Source organism: Psittacula echo, assembly GCF_963264785.1.
Source record: "Psittacula echo genome assembly, chromosome: 5".
NCBI lineage: Eukaryota > Metazoa > Chordata > Aves > Psittaciformes > Psittacidae > Psittacula > Psittacula echo.
Genome location: NC_137739.1, coordinates 62,998,158 through 63,025,104, shown reverse-complemented (window position 1 = coordinate 63,025,104; position 26,947 = coordinate 62,998,158). Strand labels below are relative to the sequence as shown.

At 37.9% G+C, this 26,947-nt stretch overlaps 2 protein-coding genes across 10 annotated transcripts in view; both read right to left on the bottom strand.

Annotated features, from left to right (window-relative positions):
* PAPOLA (poly(A) polymerase alpha) overlaps positions 1–16,338 on the bottom strand; it is a 44,513-nt gene extending 28,175 nt beyond the window's left edge. For 2 of the 9 annotated variants that reach the window (XR_013957022.1, XM_080619364.1), the window contains exons 1-5: positions 15,747–16,337; positions 4,188–4,358; positions 3,479–3,545; positions 2,007–2,088; positions 1,421–1,530 (exon numbers count right to left, since the gene is read on the bottom strand). Coding sequence is in view for 5 of the 9 variants with exons in the window: in XM_080619364.1 (XP_080475490.1) it covers positions 1,421–1,530; positions 2,007–2,088; positions 3,479–3,545; positions 4,188–4,358; positions 15,747–15,754 (438 nt within the window). In the remaining 4 variants the exon portion in view is untranslated. Of the gene's footprint in view, positions 1–1,420; positions 1,531–2,006; positions 2,089–3,478; positions 3,546–4,187; positions 4,359–14,733; positions 14,833–15,746 lie in introns of those variants that run through there. The other 7 variants (XR_013957023.1, XR_013957024.1, XM_080619361.1 and 4 more) reach the window with 5 other exon arrangements.
* A 6-nt stretch (positions 16,339–16,344) lies between these two features.
* AK7 (adenylate kinase 7) overlaps positions 16,345–26,947 on the bottom strand; it is a 29,023-nt gene continuing 18,420 nt past the window's right edge. The window contains exons 16-18 of the mRNA XM_080619366.1: positions 23,366–23,586; positions 19,274–19,432; positions 16,345–18,116 (exon numbers count right to left, since the gene is read on the bottom strand). Of these exons, the coding sequence (XP_080475492.1) occupies positions 18,081–18,116; positions 19,274–19,432; positions 23,366–23,586 (416 nt within the window). The 3' untranslated portion in view covers positions 16,345–18,080. The remainder of the gene's footprint in view (positions 18,117–19,273; positions 19,433–23,365; positions 23,587–26,947) is intronic.

Genomic DNA, 26,947 nt, shown 5'->3' with positions numbered 1-26,947 from the left:
CTTCCTGAACTCAGCATCCAAACTAAATGCAGATGTGCAGAGCACCGCTTTCATAAAAGCAAAGAACACCACATATTTCCTAATAAGTAATTTAGGAACTGCAGGGACTTAACGTGGTTTTAAGAGTTAACAAGAGAAAGAGACAACACTACCCTCTGCACCTAACCTTAGTTAATGTTACCTTAATGTTACTGGACATCAGGATGGATCCTAAGCAAAATATAATATTCACAAGTCTCTCAGAGTCATTCACTAGAGCAATCATTAAGAAAGCCTACCTTAAGTAAAGGTGTACAAAGTTTCTTCAGTCTAGCTTGAATGATTTAAAGTGTTATGACACCCTGACCTAAAAGGCCATTTGTATCACTGCAGCGCTACACTGAAGAGTGTACACCGATCCAGCTTGCTGCTAAATCAACTTCAGCTTAAGTCACAGTTTACAGCAAAGTTAATCGGAAATCTGCAAATCAGAATTTTAAATCCACATCCTACAATTAAGAGGATTATTAGAAGTGCTCAGATAATAAAGCATTCAAAACAGTTGTTTCAATAATAGTATTACCACCAGATGTTTGTACTGCCCTGGTAGTTACCAACTACAGGATGCAAAGAGTAGAAGAATACTGCAGAGACAGTTTCATTTATTCTATGGAAACACAACTAAACCAAAGTTTCAGACTTGCCAATAACTCCCTCTATTAAAAAAAAAAAACACCAAAAAAAAAAAAAAAAAACCCACACACCAAAACCAAAACCACCAAACTGCAGCACAGAAAATTAAATTTTCTGAAACCAACATAAAGATTAAAGTTCCTACCAGTTAACCCAGGGAGGCTTGTCATTTATGTATAATAGAAACAAAATACTGTATACCAGTGTGTCTTACATTCCTACACAAGAAATCATCTTACCATCCTGAAAGTCTTACAAAGCATCTAATAATTGGACACACTAAAAATGTAACTTCCAATTTCAAATGCACAGCTGACAGACAATATAGAATGTTCAGTTAATATGAACCACTGTTATTGTCCATATAAAGCATGAAATTATAAAAACATCAGCATAACTGGATTCTTCAAAACTTCAATAAGACACCTGATCCTGATCCTTTCCAAGCTAACACATCTGCATTTGTCTGCAGCTAGAGAACAAGCAGAAATTTTGCAATTCGAGCACACATCTTAGGACATCATTCTGCCATGAAGATTTTTTAAAATTACTATCTCTATTAAGTGGAAACAGAGAAAACAGAAGAATATCTATTTCAATTATGATGATAGGCTTTGCTGCAGGTTAACTAAAAATCCACTGCAAGCCTTTAACAGTAAAGCTGTATTTACTTATTTAATGCATCATCTTTCACTAACTTTTCAGCAGCATCATCAGTTCAGCTAGCTGTATCAGACACATCACATACCCTCAGATCTTTTACTTCTTCTTGTTGTTTCAGTTTTTCATAAAACGATGTGAAAAAGTCACTTCTTTCAACATGTCTTGGGGCAACACAGAGGGCATCAATATCAGCACCTGAAATTGTTTTTTTAGCACAAGTTATTCACACTTCACGTGTGTAGTTCCAGCATTAGCCAGAGCTTTTTTAAAACCAGGAAAAAATAATTTCTCTTCCTGTAGAACAGCTTTTCTTCAGGAAAACTAGGTCAAATCACACACAAAAGTTCACGGCCAAGGACCATACTGAATAAATACATACATTCTTCTTGCAGTTGTGGAATATTTGTAGTAATTTTTAAAGACCAAACCATGAGAATCCAGGTATACTACTTGATTTTTAAATACTTTCCAACTTTTTTTATCTCTTTTCCAACCCATCACAAAAGCGTAATACAGAAACATATTTCTTTTATTTATAAGTAAAAATGGCTGACAAATTTAAAAATCTAACACCACCTCAAAATACAGAATTTTTGTTACTTAAGGGTGGTGGCATTGACACCTATGTCATTAGCTCAAACACGAGTTTTTATAATAAAAGTAAATGTTACCTTTTGTATGAACCCCTAATCTATAGGATCCAAACGTAAAAATTTTTCCTCCAACATTTTCTATTACAGATTGCGGAAGATTCTAAATGGAGCAAACAAAATTGGTTATCTTACCTTAACAAGTTTTAACAAACAAACAATTGATTTTCAAACAAAAGGAAAAACATTCCACAAAATTATGTTGTTTTAAGGTATAGTTATTACTGAATTAATAATCTTTGCATTTACAGAAAAGATGTAAGTTATGTTTACCACTTGGGAACTACCTATAACATTTCAACTACATTACACACTACTGTCTCAAACTTAGTAACTGCTCAGCAGTCCTACACTTCAAGTGCAACAGCTTTAAAATATTAAGGACTTTGAACACATTTTGCTTAACACACAGACTTTTTAAGACTGACTTAGAAATTTATGATTAATTGCAACTTAGAGGGCAAAACATATTACCACTTTCAATATCAGTGTTTATTAAATTACTTGCAGAGACATCCATACTACAACCTCTATATAAAAGTTTGGGATTGGGAGAGGTACTTATTTTATGTTAAAATTGTTCAGGTACATCTACTAAAGTTCCTAAATTTGCATCTTCAAAAAAAACTCTTGAACCCACAGTACTGTGGGCAAAGACAGTTACCCCTTCATAACACAATGCAATGTTACCATCTGAAGCTCTACATTAATGGTTACACAACAAAAGATAATAAAAAAATAATTATTTTGCAATGTATATTTAACTTAAGTAGCTTCCTGTCTTACACCAGCTAAGATAGTCTCATTATTTTGTTTTCAAGGATTGCCCCCACCCATAATCTTGTTCATATATAAACTTCCATTTCAAAAGCTTACAGAAGAAACACAATCCTAAATATATTTAAAGCATAATAGCTTAAAAAAATAGGGGTTTATCCCTAAAAGCATCACCTCCATCTTTACAATTTTTGCAAGTCTATAATCATTCAAAAAAAGGCACGTGTAGGGGTGTGGAGGACTACAACCTGGCAAAACCACTACTATCATTGTTAGATTCTACAAAAGTAACATTACAGGACAAACACTAAAGACTGCAGATCATAAATCTGCAAGAAGTCCATTTTATGATATAGCACTGCTTCACAAAGGCAAACAATCTAAGCATGTAATTAACATAATTCATACATACATGTTTTGACAAAAAGTTAAGCTGCATTTCTACCCAGGGAGATGAGGGCACAACTGAAAATTATCGTTACAACTACAACGATTTTTTCCAGTGTTTATCAGTTTCTTTCTTTGACAACATTCTACTTTGGAGGTGAACACTACCTGGAAACAAAAGCAGCTACACACAGGTCTTATTTATTTTTCCGTTTTTATTAAACTAGATGCCCAAGTCTAAGATTCATCTCATTTAGAGTGGGAACATATTTTGCAATTGTCTTCCTACAGCAGTCCTATGAGCAGGTTCCATGTAAATACATCCATACCTTGCTTTCACTGATTTCCCGTATCCATTCCTTTACCAGGTTATTTAATTTTCCCAAAATTAGAATCCTGTTGATAAAACAGCAGAATCACAGGTCAGGAACTTAGACAAAACTAAGTCTCAAAAAAAAAAATTTTTGAGACCCTGATCATCATTACACACAGTCATTCAACTAAAGGAATGCCACAGAACTAATTACAGATATTACTCTATACACACACACACACACTCAAAGTCAGTCTTACAACATTCCCACTGTCTTTTCCCTGTTAAAGATCTTCAAGTGATTTAAATTCAGAAAAAATGCAAGCATGCAAGGCCTACACACATTTTACACACGTTTTGCTCACTTCCAAAATAAAACCTTCATTCATAAAACACATGCACCTAAAAACAGTAAGATGCACTACTGAGAGGAAAAAAAAACTCTAGAAAGCTTAATAAGGAATAAAAGTAGAAAAGTCACTACAACAAGACTGTGATGAAGGGAGGAAAAAGGAAAAATCAGCCTCCAAAATTTAAAGGTCATTTTCATTCATTTATCTGTTCTTTGGTATTCCTTTTAAGATAAGAAAAAAAAATAAGCTTAATATTCTACTAGGATTTTAGGAAAGCATTTGAAAGAACATAAACATGTTTGAGTAGTTGAAGTTCAACTGCATGAACCTCAAGATAGGAGAAAACTACTGCTAAAGTAAGCATTTACTTACCTGCGCTGCAATTCTTCTTCCTCTTCAAATACACCATAAGGTTTTAAGGTTTCAATTAATTTCTGGGTAAGCATGCAGTCAAACTCCTTGGGGGCAGCTAAACTGATAGGTGAGGTAATGCCATAATGCTTCTGTAGTTGCTGTGTTTGTGATCCCTGGGTTGTAACGGGACTAATAAAGGCAATTAGATAAAGTTACTGACAGAAATCAAACCAAACAAAAACATTTTAGAATTATTTTTTTCTCAGAGAAACAGACAAGAGACACATACTAGGAAAACAGAAAGTTAAGCCTATTGTTAGTTTTTACATCACAGATCAATTTGTATTAAATCTGTGGTATTACGGACAACAATAGAATTACCTTCCTCCAACTCCAAATACTGATTGCAGGGGTACAAGTTATTAAGAAGCACGACTTTTTACATCAGCTGCCTTCACGCACTCAGAGCACTCACATGTGTAAGAGGTTCTAACGTATTTTGAGCCCATTAGCAACATACAGTTGCTTTAAGTTGACTTCTCTGCTGGCTAGCATAACTATGTGGGTAGATGAATGGTGTCAGCTCAACTCATGTTGGCAATATTATATAGAACATTGGCCTTGCTTCATGAGGTAGGTGTGGGGAGATTATTAGGTTTGTGCTAGATTTTGCCTAGCTCAAGTACCAAGGATGTAAGCAATATTCTTTCCACATCACATATATCTCATTAACATGACACTTCATATAAGTATTTCACTAAATAAGTACATAAGCCTCAAGTAAAACTAACCCACTACAATGGGTTAAAAATGCAAGGACCTAGTTCACTAGAAAACAATTGTCCTGGGTTCAGCAGCAGCAGCAGTCATTTTTTCCTCTTTCTTAGTAGCTGGTGCAGTTCTGTGTTTCTGACTTTCAGCCTGGGAATAGCGCTGATAACACCGATGCTTTTAGTTGCTGCTCACTAATGTTTAGTCTGACCAAGGCCTTTCTGAGTCTCATGCTCTGCCAGGGAGGAGGGGAAGATGGGAGGAAGCACAGACAGGACACCTGACCCAAACTAGCCAAAGAGGTATTCCGTACCACAGCACGTCATGCTCACTATATAAACTGGGGGCAGTTACCCGGAAGGGCTAGACCACTGCTCAGTCAGGCTGGGTATCGGTCAGCAGGTGGTGAGGGGTTGTATTCTCTTCCCTTGTTATTTCCCTTATTATTACTATTGGTGGTAGCAGTAGTGGTTTTGTGTTATACCTTAGTTACTCCACTGTCCTTATCTCAACCCATGGGAGCTACATTCTTTCGATTCTCCTCCCCATCCCTCCAGGAGCGGGGGGAAGGAAGAGAGGGGAGTGAGAGAGCAGCTGCGTGGCTGACTGAGTTTGAACCACGACATCAGTGAAATCAAAAGCCCTCATAGCATACTTGCCTTGCATTTTTCAAGCAATCCAGACAGATATGGAGGCAAACCTCAAGCAAAAGGATGATACTCAAGTAAATCCCCCACATTTCAACACCACAAGAGAGACCATCATGCAAAAGAACTTCAGAAGAAACACAAAAGCAATTACCATCATATTGTGAGAACTAGGTGAGCTTTCTGGACGAAAAATAGTCATGCAGTTTTTCATAATGGGCATACATTTGCAATGTTCATGTCTTAAAACAGTCTTTTTTTGAGAAAAATTTGAGTTCTATGGGTAATAATTCTAAGCATTTCAAAACTAAACTTGGGCCTGTGTAAACATACAAGTGTCTGGATTCGGTGATTACTGCATGCTGTACCCATATAGTTAAAACTTTTTTAACTGATAGTAGCAACAACAGGTAGCCACTAAAAAAAAAATTCTTACACTTTCAGTATTGTAGAATAAATTATATATTTTAACATTTATGATAGCCACATTTTAAGAACATCTAGTCTTGCTCATTATATACTTCACAGGTTTAAAAATAAGAATACACTACTTAAACCTGTATTTCAAAAGTTGTAAAGGTTGCTTTCAGTATTAAATGTTTTACACTGATAGATAGGTAACTTTTCCTCTAAATAATAAATATTACTCCTCCTTTGATTTTGCAAATGATGAATCACAGTAGTTAAGCATACTAAAAAGCTGCTTTTCTGAAACCAACTTGTTATTTAAATTAATCAACCTTCCAGAGATCAAACAAAAACATTATGATCTCTCATCAAAACACATTTCAGGAAACACAGGTATTACATCAACAGCTATTTAAAAGTCTTACCAACAATTAAAGCAAGAATTACCTGAAAGTTAAGGTAATGCTTGCATACAACTGTCACATCTGCATTATTTCTTACTATATAAGATTACTCCCCCTCAAAGACATAGTGTTTTGTTTAATACCAAATGTATAACAAATATTTTTAATTCAGTGTGCACTAGCATTTTTTCCTGATCATTTATTCATTGCACTACAGCAAAAGCTTTACCATCAATATGATCTCTCTGAACTTTCATAAAGTCTAAAGAAAAGAGAATTCCCCACATCAGAAAGTCAACCTAACATCTTATGTGAAAGTCCCCTTCTTTGCAAGCTTAACATTTCCCTGTATACTGCTGTATTATCAGTCCTTCATATTTATACATGTTATATGCTATTTCTATCTTATGAAACAAGAAAATTTTCAGGCTAACCAGATATTGCATGTGGAAAAACTAGAGTACAATTTCACTTTCACTTCTATAATCTGTTGTCATTATCTCCTCATGATTTCACTCTTTATTTCCATGAGGACTAAGTATTGAAAAAGAACAGCATCTTAAAATCAGCAGGAATCAACGAAACTTAGTTCTCCACAAATTAAACCCATTTTAAAATTATTCTGAGCACTATAATTTGCTTGAAATCAAGAATTTAGTCCCAATGAAGTTTCCCACAAAGCAGGTTCCACACATTAGTCCCTTTGCTTGTTAGCAAAAAAGGGAAAATGACTAAAAAACCTGTATATTAAAAAAAAAAAAAAAAAAAAAAACACCAAAAAAACAACCCCCAAGTAATCATGTCTGGGAACGTTATTTGGTATTGCTTCCTCTGCTAAAGGATTTTAATCACCTAGTAAAGAATTTGGCAACAGCTGAACAAATCATAAAGACCTTAGGACTTGTGTGAATGAAAACATTTTTAAAAACTGTCCAGGTGAATTATAAAGAACAGTAATTCAAATTCAGTCCAAAGGAAGCCACTAAAATACTTTCTGTTTTTCAAAAAAAAAAAAAAAAAAGGTAATGGAATGTCAACACAAACAGTAACTACAGCCACTTTAGTTGTTACTAAATTATAAGTCAGGAAAAAAAAAAAGTCTCATACATGAACATCTTTTGGGAAGTACAAATATTTTTACTTACACCACAATGTAATTAAATTTTAACTACAATTTCTCCCCTTTTTATCAGCTGTTAACTTGGAAAAAAATAGACTTGCTCTTTAAGATTCTGCAATTTATTTTTACAGGTCTTTGAAGCAGTAATACAAAGCAATCAATAGTTCAGTTGTGTAAAAATTTCCTGATGGCCTGATGTGATTTTTACTCATCTGTAACTAGAAACTGTATCCAATTCAACAGCTACTAGACATCATCGGAAGGGCTGGCAAAACACAGGTTGGCAGACACTGCTGCTAAGTATAAAAAAAAAAAAAAAAAAAAATTGAATGTAACTCAGACCCAGATTCTGTGAAGCAGACTCCTGAAGTCAATAACATTGACAGAGCCCTTCCCCCCACCCCACCTGCTTGTGAAAGCCATGCTTCAAAAATCTGAGAACTACCAACTTAAAAATAATCCTTTGCCTTGCCCCAAAATTACAATATGTAAAACCCAACCAAACATTAGATCGCTTCCCTAATCTGGTTTACAGCATAATCCTGGTGGTGCAATGAGCAGATCTGTCTTCGCAGAACACCACACTGACATGATTTAAAATATGTTTTATCCCCAACCCCTACACAGCCATCAGAGCATGGTCACAGGGCACAAAATAAGCTTTGAAACTGTTTACTAAAACATCAGCTTTACACAACCAATTAAATCAATCACCTAATATCTTTTTGGAATTGTTTCACAAAAACAGTTACAGTCCTTACACTTACTGCTCTTATATTTATATATTTTAAAATAGTAAAATAACAAGGTTTCCAACAGCACAGGACCTTCCCACACAAATGTTTCACCTGTGTTTGAAGGTTGAGAAGTTAACACTTTCACTGGGACGGTACCTAACAATTCTCAGCATAGCTGCTCCTAATAGATTTACCATGACAGAAGATACAACAAAGCATACAATGAAGATACAATGAAGCAATGAATATAGGGATCATCCCCCCCATACTCACTATCCCTGTAAGTATTCAAAAACTGTGTAGATGAGGCTCCTAATGACATGATCCAGTGGTGGACTTGGCAGTCCTTCGGTAATGGTTGGACTTGATCTTAAAGGTCCTTTCCAACCTAGTTGTTTCTATGATTTTAACACATATTAATATTGAAGCATTATTAGTATTAAATTGAAGATCAGTTGTTTACACCTGCTGAAGTTAAGGCTATTCTAAGGTAGCACATCAAAAAGAGATCAGAACACTGCTTTTATAAAATGAAAAAAAAAAAAAAAAAAAAAAATTGCATTTGGCAAAAAAGTTTGCATCCTTAAATTAGTTCAACAAACTAACTAAAGCTAGGTAACGCTTATTCATTCATTTAAGTGACAGCAAGTCATGAAAGTTACTATAAAGAAAACAAATAAAGGTAGATGCTCTCCCCACCCTCTAACTTCCACAAAACCAAGAAACTTTAAATAAAGCATTTGGTAGCTGCTTTTTAATGAAGAATAAATTATCACTTGGAAAAAAACTTTAACTGCTCATTTTTCCAACTTTAATGTTGTATTTACATGTTACATTTTAGCCAGAAAATGCTAACAATCACCACTCATAGACTTATCTTTTACTTTTTCCTAAAGTCACAAAGATGACACTACTTCAGTATCTTTCCTCTTGGAAGGACACATGAACATTCTAGTTTCTACCTGTGACATATCATGATATATCACTTTTGGAATCCCTTAAACTAATAAATTTATTCAAAGAGAAAGGACAGGTAAATATAAATGCTAACCTCCTACCAGAGAGGATTAGGGAAGTTAAGGCCTTAGAGGGAGGGGGTGGAAGGGGAAAGCAGCCAGAAGTCAATACCTTGCTGATGTCAAATCTACTAGTCACTGAAGTTAAGCACTGCCAAAAATCGAAGAGTATTAAGCACAACAGAAAATCCCACCCAGCTACTCAACCTTGACCATAGCAGAGGCAGATTTGATAAACTTGTCAATGTCTGACACAACTCAAAGCATGTTTAGCTTTAAAAGCGACAAACCTTTTTAACATCACAAAGAAGTTGAAGATGCAGTTTGGGGCTTTTTTTGTTTATTTCCAGTCAACCACATACACACATGAAAATCTTGCTCCCTCTCCACTGTGAATATGAGCTACCTGCTAATAGCACAAACATCAAATATAAGTTGCAGAAAATGATGTGGAGTTAAATTTAACATGCTATTGTTGTAGCTCTGGTTTGACCTAAATTTTTTTAAGAGCATATGCTGAGTTTAGACCACCTGCAAATTGGGCAACAGCTACAGTCATTTAATTCTACTGTTACAATCCAATACTTCATATTCAAGTATGAATTACTCTCATGTCAGATAAACCTACATGCATTTTTTTCCCCGGTATAAAAACAGAAACACACAAAGTTCTAGCCTGCACTAAGCTGACAGCAGTACAGCCAAATGACCTTTCTTTCTCCAGAACCTAAAGTTTTGGTAGGCAGCATATTCTTATATTGTTATCAATAACTTAAAAAGAATTAAAAAGAACAGACCCTGGTAATACAGCCACTGCTAAAACCATTACACAGCAGAGCCTGGAAGGAAAGGAAAACAAAAAAACAAAAAACAAAACAAAAAAAAAAAAAAAAAAAAAGCCCAAACAAAACACAAACACAACACCTACAACTTTTAAGAGGCTTTACAGTTTCCAAAGTGTACAGCTTTAAACTCCTTCAAATGGAAATGACTACACATTACTCAAAGGTAGAGGGGGGGAAGAGTGTGAGTTAAAGGTTAACACTTTCCAATCCATGTTTTAAGATCAGATTAACACACTGAACACCTATCCATATAAACTGAAAAAGAGCAAATACAGGTACATAACTAAAGAGTTACATAAAATTTAAGTACTGTACTGTTGTTTTCTTTTACAACACTGAAACCTTTGTCTGGCTCAGAAGAAACAAAAATTCCATCACAAACTTCTTTTTCAGGTATACTTTGTATTTTATCCTCTCTCTTCCTCCACTTAAAATCCCATCTTTCTAAGCACTTTTTCCTCTTTCCTCCCAGTATTCTACCTCAGTTCTACTGGTAATATTTATATCGTGTTATTTAAGTGTTTATGCTTCTTATCACAAACAAAATACAGTTGAAATCAGCACTGCATTACCTAAACATTATACTCCTGAAATTTAGAATGCTTCACAAATAAAAACCAAGATAAACAGAAATCTTAAACACAGATGCCATAATATTTAACAAATTGTAACAGTTTGAATCCCACATAACTTTTAAACTTATCTCTAACCCACCCTGAAATAAATCTTAACCACCCAAGATCTAACTCATCTAAATGTGTGCCATGTAGCAAGCAAAAACCCCTTCTGGCTTTCAGCCATCAAGCCTTTGCTACAAGTCATACAAACCCTTTCATATGTTACTATCCTCAGCTGAGGATTAAGTTTGCCCAGGCAGACACGCACAGTAAGGCCAGCACTGGTGAAGCAAGAAAAACCATGAACTGTTAAACATCTTAGAACAGTGTCAACAACCCACATAACCTTAACTTTAAACTTCAGTCAGGACCTTCAGCTCATTCAGTCTTGCCCCCAGATACCAAAACAAAGTACACAGCTTCAGGAATCTCAGTGACTACCCTCTCCTATTTGCCTCTACTCATTATCTCAGTAAAAGTCAGTCTTTGTTATTTACTGATGTAAGACACACCCAAGTCAGACTCCTAAATACTGGTCATCACACCATCTGGTCAGTTGGAAGCTAAATTCACAAAGCTCAAGCTCCACTGAGTCAGATTTCAGAGGAAGTGCTCTGAGGGGTTTTGTTTGTTGTTCTAAAGACTCCTCCAGCAGGACTACTTCAAGCCAGAAACTTTAATCTGAAATTGACAACAATATCACTCCATACAAAACTTCAGATATCTAGGACAGAAATCTTAACGAAGCCTGTGCAAATCTGTTACTGGGAAACTTACATGTTAGAGGCTAAGATAATCCATCTGTCCTTTCTGAAAGTTTTAGTCTCCAGCAAAAAAAAAAATTGCTAGATACTATATTTACACCATGAAATAAGTTTTCAACTCTCAGTATGAGATTTGAACATGGGTATTGGAGAAAGGACAAGCAATGTACCTATGGAAGGAGAGACTCACCTGGTAGAAGAACAAATATTCATACACATTCTGCTAACCTTTGACTCAAGCCTGAATTCTCACAGACTGAGTTCTCTGGCTCTTCCACTTATACAGAAGATCAGTGAAGGCAGCATGTCTAAACACATACCCATCCACAAGATTCTTACTAAACAGTTTCAGAAGTTTCTCAAGTTTAAAGAAAATTAATTTGTACTGAATTCTACAAGCAGCACTTGGGCCAAAAATGAGGTTTATTACTATTATGGAAAATAAATAATTAAAAAAAAAAAAATCCAGAGGTAGCAATTTAAGAAATTCAGTAAGGTTGAATCAAAAGATAGAAGTATCAAATGAAGAGCTAGGAATCCCATAAAGCATTTCACTGCAAGAGACTAACTTGTCTCAGTAGTGAAATCTGCTCAGCCCAAAATAACCGGGTTTCAAAGTTCTGTGGGCTACCTCCATGTTAAAAGGTATAAATGCAGTCTTTTTGGAGTGACATTAGAAGACTAGGAACTATTGCAAACCCACATATACTTGCTATCCAGTTCCTCTGTACCATGTCTAACAAATGACTTCTCGTATCGATTTTTGTATTTCTTCTTGATTAATAAAAGCGATCTCTTCAAGGAAATTCTTCTTCTGAAGATGGCCCTGTGCTTTGCAAAGCTGGAAATAATTCCCTCCATAACAGTCTATAAAAACCTGAGTGCTCTCTGTTCAGAAACACGATTTATCCACTCCCAATCAGTGCAAGCCATTGTAAATATAGCTTTGTACTTTTGGCATACAAGTTAACAGTCGCTAATTAAAAGTCAAGAAAACAATGACATCGCATATGCCTAAATCAATGTTCAGTGAAAGAAAATATACAGAGACTTACTTCAGAAGTGAGAATAGGCTTGACTGTATACAATAAAGACTGAAAAAACTAATTACATTTCAGCACTCTAATATAAAAGTTACCAATACCAACAATAGTTAAGTTTATGACACTTTTGAGTGTTTGGATATATGACTCAATGCACTTTTCCACTTCATATTAATAATAATAAAAATCAATAAAGACTTTTGCAATGATTTCAGCAGACATGGAAGTTCAGCAAAGAAGCTCTAAGTGCAATAAACAGTATTGGTAGCTTAACCAGGAACAAATTCATGGTGCCATTTCTCTATTGAGAGGGTCAGAAAGGCCAAGGCTGCATCAATCCACAAAAACATGGCTGCTGCTTCACTGAGTTAGTAGCCTTTCTGTGTAAAGCCCAGTCCTAACTAAAACTTAGTGAGCTTCATTTCTCCCTACCATCTCATGTTTCAGATAATGCATAGGAACATCCTGTACCAAACAGTTCATTAAAATGTGCCTATCTTTATAATAGGGGAAATATTCACCTTTGTTGCTAAGCAGTTTTTGGAACAACTGAAAGTTTGAGTCTTCCCTTATGCAGCTGCTATCCCTTCACACAAGAGATTAATGAGAATGATAACTAAAAGTCACATAAGTTCCTAGTATAAATCTACGTTGGGATTTTTTTAAACATCAAAAGGCTTTTGCAAATGATGGCTAACGGCATCAGCAGAACCCAAGTTTGCTTCCCATTTACTGATGTGCCTTGTACATAAAGTTTGCTTGGTTCTATAGTTTTGCACCATACTGCTAAGAGAATATGCACATGTAAACACAGTGCGATATCAACAACACCGTACACCTCTTGAGAACTTTGAACTAACATTTTTAAAGTACAGTGATGACAATCTCTGTATGGGAGATCAGCTTTAGCTAGGCCTGTCAACTGTAAACACCTCCCTAAAAAAACCCAAAGTTTAAAAGAGTTCCTGAAAGGTCAGGACAAAAACATGTATTTTGTTTGTCATCTTTAAAGTTTTGGAGTGACACAGATGTTCTACTCACTCAAACAGATTATCATCCAAATGCATGAAAATATCACCTGGAAAGAATTAAGCAAAAAAGAGACATTTTAAGATTGCCCCCCCCCCTTTTTTTTTCTTTAAACTTAAGTCAGAGGTATCACTTCATAAACTCCAGAATTAACATTACCAGCATTGCAACTTATCAGCATTACAATGCTCATTTTGAAGCCTTGACTGAATAATACAAAGTCAATGATTACAAACATATAAATGATAGAACCAATGCAGAATCTGAGAAAGCTTTGCTTTTCTTCACTCAAATAAACGTCCTGTTCTAGGGAGGTCGCCAAGTAATGTTTATACTGAAATAGCAATACATTAGTGTAAATTTAACTATGCAATGTTATTTAAAAGTTTCTAGCTGAAGTATCATAAACACCTACATTAAGAAAAATGACCGAGTCATTCCAAATTTGTCTAAGTTTAAAATCACTATTATTACAACTCATAGAAGGAGCCCAAACTTTAAGATGATGTTATTAAGCATTCAGAATTTATGCAGTCACAACAAAATAAACTAAAAATGAAAGCAGGCAGAGCAAACACCCTCCCACTTTCCTGAGGCCAAAAAGCCCAGACAGCTTCAAAGCTGGTTTCTGGTAATTTTTCACTGCCATAATGAACATGTGCAGAACTTATCTATAAAGACATTGTAGCTTCATTATACAAGCATCAAAAGCTACTTGGCACAACCATTTTCTTTTCTGCATGCAACCACTGTGTTTTTCCTGCCATAAACTCTCTCATTTAAGTTCCCCTCATGTTATCTAACCCACGACTAACTTACCAGTATTTTAGACTGAATAAAACAAGCACAACAGGCAAGCATGGTTATTCTTCACGTAAAGTGAAGAATTCACATTTAAAACAATAGTAAATAAACCCCATTAATAACAATGAAATAATAATGAATAATCCCAAATAACTGTAGCAAAACAAAAATAATCCAAAATACTTTACATTTCTCCTTCAATGGAAAAAACTAACAAAAATATAACGCAACACACAAACAAAACCCCACAACAAAAATCACCCGAACCTAGCATATAAACATGCCTTATTCTTAAAGCCCACTTGACTACCTACCCATCGCTGGTCCCTTCGAATTATACAGTATGATAAAATACTAACATTATGGACTACGGAACTGAGGAGCAGGAAGTTCTGTCACTCAACCCGGGGCCGTGAAAACATCAGTGAGGAAAAAAGTAAGAAGAAAAGAAAATAGCGCGGGGGGGGGGTGGGGGGGGGTGGGGGGTTGGGGTGTGGAAAGAGGCAGAAGGGAGGGTGAAGGAAACTGGCGAAGAAACTGGGATGAAATGAAATTCCGTCCCACTTCGTTACTCATGACTACCAGCCGGGTTACGGTCCGAAGCTCAAGGCCTACTTTTGCAGCGAGAACCCCCCGGCTCCCGGGCTGCAGAATGGCGAGGCGATGGGGTGGCGAGGTGCTGCCATCCACTATGGCTACCGCCGACCGGGGGCGCTGCCCCCACGACCGGCACCGAGGTCCCCGCGGCGGCCTGGCACAGGAGCCACCGAGGACCCGGGGGTGTTGCAAGGACAGCAAGCTCAGCTCGGGTCGCCTGTTCGAACGGACGCCTGTGTCCCCCCTGCCCCCGGAATGAAGCAAAATTGCTCGAGTCGCCACGGGGGGAGAGGCTTTGTCAGAACTTCGAAGAGAATACAGGCTCATCTTTCGCAACCGGGGCGAGAAAAAGATCAACATGCGGCACTTCGTATGACCTGACTCAACAGCGACCCGAAGGGCCCCACAGCAGCCACCCGCCCCGTGGCTACTCGGCCCCTCATGCCTGCCCCTATAAGATCGCGAAGGAGCGGACGACGACAACAACGTAAAAGCCACATCAGCATGTCCTTCGGGACGCATACCGATAGCTGGGGACACAACAAGAAAGCCCGCAAGTCCTGGCGGGCTGGGTGGAGAGCAGCGGATCCACAGCCATGCACACTGCGGCACCGGAAGAGCCCAGGACCGGAGAGGAACAGGCAGGAGGGGGAAGGGCAAGAGGGAGAGGAAAGGGCCCGAGCGGGCAGGGAGCACGGGGAGCTACGAGGAAAGCATTGAGTAAAAGCCGTCAAATCACAAGCCTTTAAGACACTCCGACAGCTTTCTAACTTACAACGGCATCGTCTCTCCAGCCCCTCCTCCTCCTCCTCCTCCGTCGCCGCCGCCACCACCACCACCACCGCGTCGTCCCCTTCTCCCTCCTCCTCTTCTTCGTTCTCCCCCACCACTGCCGCCTCCGGACCAGTCACTCGTCCCGCTGGGAAACGGGAATCGTAACCATGATACACGCCAGAATCAGGCCTCGGGGAGAGAAAGCCGTTCGGTAGGCCTAGCCGCTGCCGCTTCACTTTCCTCTTCCCCTCCGGCCTTCTAACATGGCGCCCAGACACTACCACAGCAACATCCTAGACCGGGGGGCCTGACACAGCGGCACGGCCACCCCCGCATATCGCGCACACTAGCTTGCCCGCGCATGCTCAGGCGGCCGCGAGGCCGAAGGGCATCCTGGGAACTGTAGTTCCGGTGGGAGTTGAGGTTCAGTTTGAAAACAAAGCGCCAACGGTCGCGGGGCGGCGCGTGCGCGGTGAGGCAGTATTTGGGTCTCGCGCTGTCAGGTTCACGCCGGGCGAGGCCGGAGGCGACCGGGAGTAGGCCGGCTGGGGAGGGGGATGTGACTCAGGACAGTCGGGGTGCTCGGTGTTAGTGTCGGTGTGCTTGGTGCTAGTGTCGGTGTGCTTGGGCACCGAGGGGCCGAGCAACAGGAAGAGCTGTAGTCGCCTCGGGAACTGAGGCGGCAAGACGGCCCGCGCGTTGCACCTACAACTTGGGGTTGGGATCGTCCCGCTTGGTGCGTGCGGGGAGCCGCTGGGGAGCGGGGCGGCCGGAGCTGCCCTCCGCGGGGGAACAGCTCCAAGGGAGGCACGGCGGAGCCCGTAATCGGCTCACTTCGGCCGAGCGCAACCCGCTGGAATCCACCCTCCGTGTCCGTGGAAAGCTTAAAAGTTTCGGTTTAAAGCGGGAGCTGTGCGCATGTCTCGTTACCTGCATCGAGCTTACTTTGGGCTTCATGCCGCACACAAAACAACGAGATCCTTCTCTAGTTTGGTTTTGTTTGTTGTTTTTTTTTTTTTTCTAAGCGCTGATAGGGTTGCGTAAATGTCAGAAAGTATTAAAAGAAACCCAAACACCACTCTTTACGGATTATCTCAAAATTTTATTCTTAGAGAAGCAAATGTATTACTGCGACTCTACACAAGCAAACCCCAAATCTTTGGTGGTTTGGTTTTTTTTAAGTGTTCTATTTTCATCTTTACTCTGAAAAATAGGGTACCCAAACTAAATTTCTCCAAAGTTACCGATTAGTTAATGTTTGACTGCCTCGTGATAAATGGTAATTGAACTGGCAGCATAAAAGAAATTCGTATCCCAAAGAAATCTTATCTCTTTAGAGGTGGAGATGATGGTTCTGAACTCTGTTCCTGGCTATTGTCACTGACCTGCCTGTGTGACTCTGAAAACAAATGAAAAAATACTTTAAAAATATTAGTATTTTGAGTAAGAATGTTGGGCATTAATACATCTAAAATGCTAATGCTTAAAGTAATACATGAGTTGAAAATGTTTCTGTATTGTCATTCTTTTTTTCCTCTTCCCGCACCCCCCCACCAAACAGTCCTTACTTTCTGTTTTGACAAAATCCTGTTATTTGTTTTGCACCAAATATGCTGCCAGTTTCAGTTGTGTCTGCAGAGATATTGACAGTTTCTGTGAGAGGTATGTGAAGTCAACAAAAAATGGAATGCCAGCCACATGCTGAAAAGCCTAGATTCTCCAAGAATCTATAAAAAACATGTATCAAATATTGAATGATAAGAAGACTGAAATGAGAACTACATCCATTTTTGATACCAAAGAAAACCCCAGGGTTTATAACCTACCTGTGCTTGGAAACTGTTTACTGCAGTGCATGACTTTTTGCCTCTTGGTAGTTGGGAGGGGAAATAGGAAAGCTTGTTGTATCTATTCATTACTGTTTTCAGTGAAAATGCTTTTTTCCCCTTTTTTCTAAGAAAAGATTTTCTCAGTCTAGCTGCCTGCATTCACTATGGATCAGTGTAATATATTGCTTAAATAGAATGTGTAACTGAAAAAATCAAGGAAGAAAATTTTTGAGAGAACAGATTATTACGGTTCTCAGTTTCAAATAGACATGAAATGCAGAAGTGTAAATCTGTTAATATGTGCAGTAAATGGTACTTTTAGAGAACAAATATTAAAACCCCAATACAACTTAGTAATAAAGTATGAGAAATAAAAATTGAGATTACATAATAAACCTTAACAAAAGGAATTTCAAAAACTAAGTTTTTTTACATAAAATGCATTACGAATGTCCTCTTTTCTATTTCACAGTTTCTACATCTGACAGGAGTGAACGTTCATCTCATTAAATATCAGGGCTGTTCTTGAAGAGGTATTCTGCCTAGAAACAGAAGAGTTTCCAAGTTATTTTCAAGTCTCCAATTCTAAAATTCATGCAACATAACAAAAATATAGTGAATAACATCACTTTACACAACACTGCGGAAAGTATTAAATGGCTCTAAAATGTAATTTCTGGCAGACACGTGAAAGAAACCTCACACCCCACAAATACTATCCACCTCCTTGTCCCTTTTGGTAGCAGTTACCCCATCTCTATTGTGAGCAAGAGAAGGAAGTGAGCCCTTTATGGCAGTATTTGTCACTCCATGGAAAATCCAAGAGAGTACCCAAGGGCCTGATTTCTGGACACAAAAAAGTAGATGATCTTGAAAAGTTATGCATTTGGTAAGGAAGATCTCATGCTCCTAGAGCTACAGGTAGTTGGCACTCATCAGTAAGCAGAAACGTTAAAACAACTGAGCATTCCTTATTGCCTGAAGTGGCACACAGCATTTCATTTTAAGCTTTTGCTTGGTTAGTAAAACATTTCATCAAAACAGTGAGAGCTTGTTAATAACTTTCTTAGGATGTGCAGGAAGAACAGCGGTACAGCAATAACTTTGCAACATCTGAATTCTTGTCTGAATGCAATTCTGACCTACCCTGCTTTCTGGTGAGACCTGAACTAGGTAACTTCTTGAGGTCCTTTGCAACTGGAATTATTCAGTAGACATCCTATAGGATTTACTCATGAAGTTATCTGTGTGTTGTAAAGGGAACTACCAAAGGGCTTTAATTTATTATTACAATAGTGTGTTCTGTTGTGCTTAGAGGGGTGTATCCTTTCTAGAGGGTGGATAGAGAGTGATATCCTGCTTTCTGGTCTCTATGTCACAGCAGAACTGGCAGAGTCACTAAGAGATGCGGAGTACACATACCAAAGGGATTCTGGTAGTGATTCTTGTCCTATCACTGTTTAGCAAAGCTGGATTGTGTCCTTACTTCATACACAGTATCAACTGATCCCATAAAGAGTAGTTGCTGTTTTTTCAATTTTCACAATAATTACTGCTCACCAGAACTGCAAATCCAAACCCTTAATTAATTTTATCATGACTGTGGGGAAAAAGATTTTCAGTCCTTATGTTAACAGAGATTATTTGGGTCTCTATGAATATTCAAATATATTTAAGAAATATGATGTAATCTGCTTACCAGAAAATCAACTGGATCATCTGGCCTGATCCTACAGCATTCGTTTATCCCTTGCATAAGCACTGGCATGACGTTCCTCATTAAATAGTTTCGTAGTGGAACAGACTGGGCCTCCAGTAACTCTTGTTCTTGTCTTTTCACTTCCTCCAGATGTTTATTCTTCAAATAGTGAACAAAATAATAAAGAATAAGGTTTATAACATCTTAAAAACAGCACTTGACTGAATAATAATTGTGGGCTAGAGATAACAATAGTGTTAGAGGCTGTGTTAGAACTTTAAAATGCACTACTTGGCAGGATAAACTATGAACTGTTTATTAAATTTAGAGCACATGGCACACTGAGGACAAAGAATTAAAATGAAAACTGAAATAATCTCCTTATTAAAATTATTTTACTTTTCTCTCTATAACACTTAAAAGGAGCTTTATTCTGAAGTCTCCCTGTGGTCCTGTTTCTGTAAGGTATTTGTCAACATGGTTGGAATACACTATACTATTACAAATGCAGAGCATTTATTTAGGATTCTTCTAACTGAAGGGGGAGGAGAATATTTTTACTCAGAAGAGAGCCCTGACTAAACAACTATGAATTTTGCTGGGTTTTTTTGTTTGCTTGTTTTAGGTTTGGTTTCTGTGCTTTGTTTTAGTTTTATTTCATTTATGTCAGTTTTTAAGGGGGGGTGAGAGTTAAATAGACCAAAATCACAGTGAATTACATCTGTTCACATCAGCTAAATTTATTCCTAAATTCAGGTTGAGACAAGGAGGCACAAAAGCACAATGTAAACAGTTCTAAGTAACATTAAGTTTGATGACTTTGTAATGGAAAATAACTGCGGTGCTTGAAGGTAGTTGACATAGTTTTAGGTCCTTAGGACCTTAGGACAAAAAGTGTAAGAAAAGCAGAATAGGAAAACAGGACCTGTGGATGGGGAGTATATGGGACTAGCAGATGTCCAGGATGGGAGCAGTTACACTAACTGATAAGTAGAAGGACAGGATGATTGCTATGTCTGTAATGTTAATTAAGTTGGTGCTTCAAAGACTGCCAGAAGTTATGAAGATTGTTGGGAGAAGTAAACGACGCTTAAAGACTACCATCACATTTTTGTATGCATGTAAGAAACTTTCTGGAAAATTATGTAATCCATGTGTAGCCTCAGGGATATGTATGTGTGCCCAGTGACTATATAAGAATGGCCTGTATAGCAATACGGGGACACGCATTAGGAGGAGCTATCCCCCGTGTCTCCCGGCGCCGCAATAAAGACTTGAAACTCTGTTGGCGAGTTCGTTCCTGGAGTTTTCTCCGAATCAAATGTTAAGTCAAATACAATGACTACACTCAAAAAGCAGGAGGGGTGGGGCAATGAAACTGCTGCGAGTTTTTTCTTCCATTTAATAGCACTTAATAGCATGCATACTCGCAGTAGTTGTGTCCAGAAGATTACTCAAAACCATTTTTATTGTCCACTCTTCACTCATTTTATTCATCAGTAGCTTGAGTCATCTATACATAGAGCAAGCAGATGATGACTTTGAAGTTTGCTTTTCTATACTCAAGGCATAACACAAAAGCAATGTTCAGTTAAAACTGATACACCAATGTCTGGAAAAGATATTTACCTTATTCACTCAATCCAGGAGTGCTACTGAATAAATCCTGCAAGTGATCTTTGGCCACTACTCAGAGACAGCAGCTAATCCACAGTTTATCATAGGGCAAATGAAAAGTTGCTTAGATTTCCTGAGCATCTGCCTATTTAAAAGGATAAACCTAAGCTCACATGTAAATACCTACTTCAGCTTTGAATAAACATCTAACATCTTTTGAAAGTTAGATGGCTTTGGATTGAACATATCTAAAAATGTGTTAACTGCCCTTACTACTATTTTAGACAAGTTCACAGAGTACAAAATGCTTTTAGTGTTGAATGAACTGTAAATAAGTGTAGAGGTAACAAAGAAAACTTATTTACAAGCCAACATCAGAACAAAGTAAATGCTTCTTTAAAAGTGAGGAATTTCAGGTCATTATTTCCCTATAGGTGTGCATGGGCATTCAAATATAAGAAAAGGATTTCCCTGTGGAATGATCAGTTTGTTTTTAAATAGTTCTAAAAGATGACAACAGAAGAAATGCCTTTCTGGTGAAACAATCTGATTTCAGGTGTGAACAAGAACATTGTTAGAGTATGCATTCTACATTATTTACCTAAAATGCCCTTAGGTGTGGCAAAGTAAATAAGGACACAGCATCATGTGAAAATCCTGTGAGGTCAAGTAGCCTAAATATCAAGTACTTAGTAAAGTATTAGCAAACAAAAAGCATTCTTTAGACTGTATCAGGTAGTCTTCCCTGAACTGAGGACTCAGCTCTCAAAGGTGTGTCTGTCCCAGGATGAGAAGCCTTTCTGCATTGCAGACTGGAATACTGATCAGTGTTGAGTTAAAAATCTAGTTTGGAAACCATGATAATTAAGACTTGGGCAGCTGCTTAGAAGTAAGGTGAGCAGATGCAGTCCTAGAAGACTGGCTATGGAAAATCACTATTGATTACAGTAGATATTTTTAAAAGGTAAAATAAAATAGCTACAGCACAGCAACAAGGTATTGTTAGCCAGGGAATGAAGAACTCAACTACACAAAGCAGATAAGCAGGCACTTCTTTATTGCAACGCTGGGTGCTAGGTGGAATTTCCACAAATCAAGCACACCCCATGCTGATTTCATCGTTACATTTATACACAAAAATTACAAGGTAGTACAAGTAGTTACAAGTATTTGCTGTGCCATTCTCTTCTGTTACTATTCTTGCACAGAGGAAGGGTCTTCCCTTGGGCAAGGGTCTCCTCAATTTGTGGGTGTGTTTTTTAGTATTACAGTGAAGGCAGTTCTCTTCAGAACACCTTAAAATTAAGTTTTGTTGCCAAGTTGGCAGGATAGATTTCTACCTTGCCAGGTTGTCAAATAACTCATCCTATGTACAATAGACTCTAGGTGCTCTGGTTATGGTCTACAGAATAAGGGCTAAGGCTAACATGATCCAGAGAATAGGGACTTCAAGCAACACAGCATCGGATTTCAAGCAGCACAGCAACCCATACATCATTGGTTAATAAATGCTAACATAATGTTAACATCAAATCTAACTTCTTAAATCAAGATGTTCTTATAGCTGTTTCACAAACAAGCACAAAACACAGAAAGATTCAGTAAAACTTAAGATAATCTGCAGCATTTTCATAAAAGTATTTTAAGGACATGCTGATGCCAACTTGCCAAAAAAATGCTATGCCTGTAATCAAAAAGAGACTATATTCTATAGGCTGGGCCTCAAAATGCACTGTGAGGAGAATCTTAACCCAGATCTAAAGTATGAAATTAGGAACTGTAGAATTTATGTCACGCTTTCCAGGTGTATTTACATAACAAATTGTTGGTGGGTCCCAAATCTGGGTTCTTTCACCAGGTGTGCAGGAAGCCAATAAAGACTCAGGGTCAAGGTATTTATTTTGCACCTGCCGAGATGGGAGCTAGCACACAAATGCTTCTCAAATCACAATTAAGTATACACCAAATATTGACATAGTCAGTCTTCTAATACATATGTATTTTTATTCTATGATTGGCTAAAACTTGCCTAACAAGTAGGTTAATATGCACCTCAATACAACTTTTAAGATTTCCACTTCCTTAATCTTTTGAGAAGGATAATCTTTTGGGGTAGGTGGTCTATGAGTCTGTGGTTGTGATCTCTCCCTGCCAGAATTACCTTTCCCCCAGTTTCATCTGGATTTGGCAACTCTAAACAGTACTTCACAGACTGTTGCTCAAACAAACCATTGTTCACTTCTATGGTCACCATCTGAGGCAGAGATAGATTGCTACCAATTGTTAGAATTTGAACAAGTCCACCAAGCAGTTTAGCTAACTTAATGTTAACCTTTAAGTTCTGACATCACTGGAAGCAATCTAATACACATAAATAATAATGGTTCCCCCCAAAATATGTATTAACTTACCCACTGGAAGCAATCTAATACACATAAATAATAATGGTTCCCCCCAAAATATGTATTAACTTACCCACTCTTCCCAGTTTGCCATCCTTTCAGCCCTTTCCTCAGCTTCTTTACGCTCTTGTTCAGCTTTTTCTTGAGCTTCTTTGACAAGGCGTTCCTCTGCTGCTTGGTGTTCTAATTGCTCCTTTTCTTCATCTGTCAAACCGTAATTGCGAGGTTCCCCGATTTCTTTGATGATCTCTTTTACAATAAACCTGTTCTCAGGGTCTTCAAGTTTGGCTACATCTTTTAAATAATACAAGAGAATTTGTCAAGGATTTTGTAAGTTATCAATAGACATGAGTAAATAACTGCAAGACCTAAAAATACATAGTGTTCATGTTGTTTAAATTTTCAGGTATAAGATGTTTTCAGTTTCTTATAAATGTCATTTTTTTGCTATACATAATTAAGTTTTAAGTTTTCTACATCTGATTTTCTTTACTAGTTTCAACTAAAATAGTTTGTCTTTTCAATATGAAGTAAGGGAGAAATAGTTTAAAGTAATTTTTACAACTATTGTGTTTATCAGTTGCAGCTTGGCTAAATTTTGAAACTTGAAAATGAGGTCATTCAATTATCAGAGATGTTTCTGTCACAAATCTTAGATCAACTTATCCAGGTGCATAAAACCACCAGCTCTTGACCTCATCTGCCCCTCAGGTTACACGATAGGTTGTTAAGATTTGACAACAAACTCCAAAGTTTTCACTCATATGGATTTACAAATACAGAGATCTATCTCTAGCTGAGCTTTTACTGTGTTGCTGCAAAACAAATTTGTAACTTCATGTAGGAACATAGACCTGCTCTTTCATTTTATTCCTCCTGCCTTTTAATTGCTGGAGGCTACTTGCATATTAAACTTGAAAAAAAGGAAAAAACACAAACCAACAGAAAAATGGGGGTGATTCCAGGGCTTTCTGGGCTCTGTACGCATTCATTGTGGAGAGGCATCTGGCAGAATTAGTATAGAAATGTACATGGAAAAGAGGAAAACAGGGCATTTCAGGTATCCAGAGAAAACAGAAATAAAGGTCTGATTCAGTGCTAAGGGACTGGAGATCCAAAGGGCCAGAAATGGGTAAGGAGAGCAAGCAGAGAAAGGGGCAAAACCAGAACAGCTAGAAACCAGAATTTAGATGAGAATCTAACAGTCCCTACTCCACAGTCCTCTGCTTTATGAAGTTATTTTGAAAGCTGTTGGCAAAGCATGCTTCCACTTTCTTTCTAACCACCAATTCAGAGAGAAGATAGCTGTCCAATACTAACACCATTATTCCAAGAGTTTAAGTGTCTGTGGTTTGGACCTGAAGTCCAAACTCTGCTAACAGATTGAGGAGAAAGCTAACATAATTCTACATGGTAAAATTTCTTTCACAGCTTCTTCTTTTAAAAATTCACTAATAAAATTGAATTATGGAATCATGGAATGGTTAGGGTTGGAAATGACTTTAAGATCACCTAGTTCCGCCCCCCCTGCCATGGGCAGGGGCACCTCACACTGGACCGTGTTGCCTAAGACTCTGTCCAACCTGGCCTTGAACACTGCCAGGGATGAAGCATTCACAACTTCCTTGGGCAGCCTGCACCAGTGCCTCACCACCTTAAAAGTAAGGAATTTCCTCCTTATAGGTAACCTGAAATTCCTCTGGTTTAGTTTGAACTCATTGCCCCTTGTCCTGTCACTATAGTCCCTGCTGAAAGAGTCCCCCTCAGCATCCTTGTGGGCCCCCTTCACATTCTGGAAGGCTGCAATGAGGTCTCCACGCAGCCTTCTCTTCTCCAGGCTGAACAGCCCCAACTTTCTCAGCCTATCTTCATACAGGAGGTGCTCCAGTCCCCTGATCATCCTCGTGGCCCTCCTCTGGACTTGTTCCAACAGCTCCATGTCCTTTTTATGTTGAGGACACCAGAACTACACATAGTACTCCAAGTACTGTCTCACGAGAGCAGAAGGGCAGGATCACCTCCTTCCTGAAGTATTCTAAATTGAATGAATAATACATTTTCTATGTCAAGCAGTCCATTGTTTCTGCAATTTTAGCTTCACTGGATATACAAATCGGAGAGCAAACAGCTTTTCTAGTCATTTAAAGTATTGCTAAGAATGCTATCAGCATTGGATTTGAGGTCTCAAGCACTGCATTTTTTCCTTAGATGGCCAAGCAAGGTTACAATGAAAATATTACAGCAATCATAATTAACTACATGTATCCTCAGAAATATATATATATACACATATACATATACATACACATATACAAAAAATTAGTTTAGCACTGATGCTAATTGAGAGGAAAGGTCACTAGAAAAAGAGTTCAGAAATTAAGGTCTTCAAAGGAAATTGCTGTTAAAAGTTTAACATGTTTTTTGTAGATGATCTAATATGCCTGTATCACCATTCCCAGATGAGAAAAACAAAACACAAGATAACTGACTTGTAGACTTTATGCAGTGAGTCACTGTAGCAAAGTAGGATTTCCAGAATCTTGAAGCCCACTCCTTTGTACTAATCATATTTCAGACTCAGAAAAAATAATAATCATAAAAGTAATCCATAAAGCCATATGTTACGATTTTCTAAAATTAAGGTAGAAGAAAATTTTGATTATTTTTGTCAATATTTAACAAAACAGGCATGATTTCTTTAACCATTTTCCACTAAACTCCTTCAAAATATGACTAAGAAAGCAGATGGCTTTCTGCTTAAATCTGATTGTACTTAATTTTATGGATCTCGTAAACCAACTGGAACATCAGCTAGAATGGAGGGATATTGGCAGAGCTGAAGGTTCCTCACTGAAGTTATCTTTGTAATCTGTTGTTACCATTTTACAACAGAAAGCTATATGCTTGCATACTTCAGAGGGTAGAAATTGGGGATATGAATACAGGTAAAGAGGGAGTTCCTGAGATAAGCAGGACCTACAGATAATGCTTCTTTGAAGATGAGAATTAACACTGTAAACTGAATGTAAAGAATCATCTGGAAGTCACTGAACAGCACAGTTGTGATACCTCAGTAATTAAAATTAGTAGGCCAGTGTGTTTCCTTATTTGAAATAGACTAGAGTTTAAGGGCAATCTTTGGGTGTAATTCTTAGCAGAAAACACTGCAACATTCTGTCATAGAGTATACACTTTATAGTCCCCACCAAAATAAAACACAGTCTTTGACAGTGCTACTACTTGCATATCCAGAAGTGTGTGAGATAGGAATATGACCAATTGATGGCATCAGGCCTTAGTATTTACCATTTCTTACACTTACTTTCTTTAGCAGAATTACCTCAATTTTAAAATGATTATAATAACACATTACTTTTTTGCACCTCTGCACTTCCTAACATATATGGTATTATTCTCAAGGTAATTTCCATTACTGACATCAAATAGGAGAACTTAGGAAATCAGTTATGGCTGAAGTTATTCAACAATTAACTTGTCATAAGTCATCTCAGATGGACATTCCAAATATCAGCAGTTTGATTTTAGATGTGGGGTCTTCCCTTTGTTCTTTCCTTGCTTCCCTTTCCCTCTCCCACCCAAAAAAACCCCTACCACCACAATTTTCCTTAAGAATGCTGTCATCCTAATCTTGCTG